Below are 2,500 nucleotides of genomic sequence, written 5' to 3'. Positions count from 1 at the left end.
TTCTATTGAAATGGAGAAGGATCTTTATGTAGCATATATATATTATGAAAAATCATCTGATAGAGTAAAACATGCCGAATTTTTCAACGAATTTTCAAAACACGGAATAGATGGAAAATATCATAAGAGTTTTACGGAAGATATTAGAATAGAGGGACATCAATTTAACCTTTTTTTCGAGGGGTTCGTCAAGGTTGTGTTTTATCCCCTGATTTCTTTTCACTCCATGGTCAAGCAATAATGAATAAAAGTATAGCCCAAGAAAGTTTTAAAATAAATGGAATGCCTTTGTTTAATATAACATTAGCGTATGACACACCTATCGTTGAAGATATATATTTAAAATAACAGCTACTTGTAAGTATGAAACAAGAAAGTGAAAGGATGGGACTTAATATAAACAAGATGAAAACTAAGATCCACGTTATTACCAAAAAGAAAGTGATACCATCATGCCATATTACTTTAGAGGATCAGTAACTAGAACAGATATTTCAGTTTGATTGCCTTGGTAGTCTAACCACACAGAGGGTAAATGTGATAAAGAGATAAACCGAAGAATTGGTATTAAAAATAGTTTTTTTTCACAGAAACATTCTGACAAATAGATTAAATCTGAAAAAAAAAGATTTCGAAATTGGTTCGTATGGTCGACCCTACTCTACAGTTGTGAAAGCTGGACTATTTGTAAAGTGATGGAGAAAGAGATCAAGGCGATGGAAATGTGGTGCTTTGGCAAAATAAAAGGTCTCATGGATAAAGGAAATAGGTAATATAGAAATATTTGATATGTGTGGAGAAGACAGGCAGCTTGTTACTAACATCAGGAAAGGACAACTCATATTAGTTGTTCACAGAATGATAGGTTTGGTTTTTGAAAAGCTTGTTGAAGGTAGGATAGCTGGAAAGAGAGCCAGGGACCGACAGAATTACATATATAGATGGTTTAAATTATTGTTTGTAGAAGAACTGGCTATTGGCGGGCATCTCCATGCTGCTTTGGGCAGAAGAAGGTTCCGGGAAATGGTCACCAACGAAGAAGACATTCCAACTGTCAGTTATATGGCCAATGTCAGTGAAAAAGAGGCCAGGTTACTAATGGAGAGTTAGGTAGTGCCTGAGCTGGCCGTAGTACAAGGAACGCCGGGACACTGGTTGAAATGCTCATTGTATATTGAAAACATCTAGAATGAACTTTGCTAACCTCTCAGGAAGAGATGCTGTCTCTACCTCGAGTCTCTACCCAGAAGGCGGGCACATGTTCATAAGGGGGAGCTGTGTCGTAGTTAACTTTGTTTGGTTGAGTGTCATATTTTTGGGTGCATCGATGGGCTAAGGAAATATCTTGTGGCGGTGAGCGAAACGTGTAGATTGTGGTCAACTACTTCTCTCTAATGGTTGAGGCCACGAGGAACCACGCTGAGCGTCATTTTATGGCGCGGATGATAGTTAAGGAGAAGAAAATTAAGTGAACCAAAAAAAAGGTAAGATAAACGGTCACGAGCTTATCGCAATGGCAAAACTAGTAATGGAAAATTTACGAATAAGTAAAATGGAACACATAGTTAAAAATAGATAGATAAATAGATAAGTTAATAAAGAGATATTAAAACAAATACACACATGCACATACACACGTGCACGCACTCCCCCCACACACACGCACCCATATACGTACACATCGCAAAAGAACTCACCTACTGTAGCAGCAGGTCTGGGCGGCGAGCGAGCGTGGGCGTGGGAGCAACAGAGAACGAATACACACGTCCGCCCCTCGATAATACACATCGATTCTCTCCCTGGTCTTGCTCACCGCTAACCACCTGTAGGTCATCAGTAAGACTATATGGATGAAAAGAAACTTAAAACTAATATTCATCTTATTTCTTCTATTTCTTGACTGCATTAGCTCGTTGAATTGTCTCTCTTGATTCTTACATCGAAGTTGACCATATAATCCCCACCTGTCCTCTGTCAGCACGAGTTTAAGTCGTCCGCCTTCCACATCCCGCCCTTGTACGGCAAGCATGAGGTACTAAACATTAATCTAGACATACTTTTTATCCCCATTTCTAAATAAGCCTCCTTGGACTCATCTCTCCTGTCTTGCCCCTTTTACTCCATTAATATTAACATTAGTGATATTATCATTAATTATTATTAGCATCATTATCATTATTAGGTACACGTTGCTTGAGGTTGTCAGTAGTATTTAAATTTTCAGATTGGCTTCAATAAATATAAAACGATAGTTTTTTTGTTTTTTTAGCTTGGTCAATTTTTTTTTTTTTTTTTTTTTTTTTTGTACATATTCTAGGGAATATCATTTGTATGCATTTATTTCTAGTTTTATTTCCATGTTCACTACTCGTTCGAAAAAATCTGCTTGATGTGACGGTACATTTCCCACGTTACGAGTGGCTTTTCAACATTGTTACAAAAACGAATAGGTACATCCACTCCTCAGTAATAAACATCAATCATCTTGCTGGTCATCAGT

At 37.4% G+C, this 2,500-nt stretch overlaps 1 protein-coding gene across 1 annotated transcript in view; it reads right to left on the bottom strand.

The window, feature by feature from the left end:
- The window catches only part of LOC122254284 (uncharacterized), a 40,235-nt gene that overhangs the window by 1,839 nt on the left and 35,896 nt on the right, over nt 1-2,500 (bottom strand). The window contains exon 7 of the mRNA XM_043017900.2: nt 1,698-1,823. Coding sequence (XP_042873834.2) covers nt 1,698-1,823 — 126 coding nt within the window. The remainder of the gene's footprint in view (nt 1-1,697; nt 1,824-2,500) is intronic.

The sequence above is a fragment of the Penaeus japonicus genome, unplaced genomic scaffold (assembly GCF_977035675.1).
Source record: "Penaeus japonicus unplaced genomic scaffold, GWHDUDI00000001_assembly GWHDUDI00000038, whole genome shotgun sequence".
Taxonomy (NCBI): domain Eukaryota; kingdom Metazoa; phylum Arthropoda; class Malacostraca; order Decapoda; family Penaeidae; genus Penaeus; species Penaeus japonicus.
The sequence above is the reverse complement of the archived record's forward strand: the minus strand, read 5'-3'. Positions and strand labels throughout refer to the sequence as shown.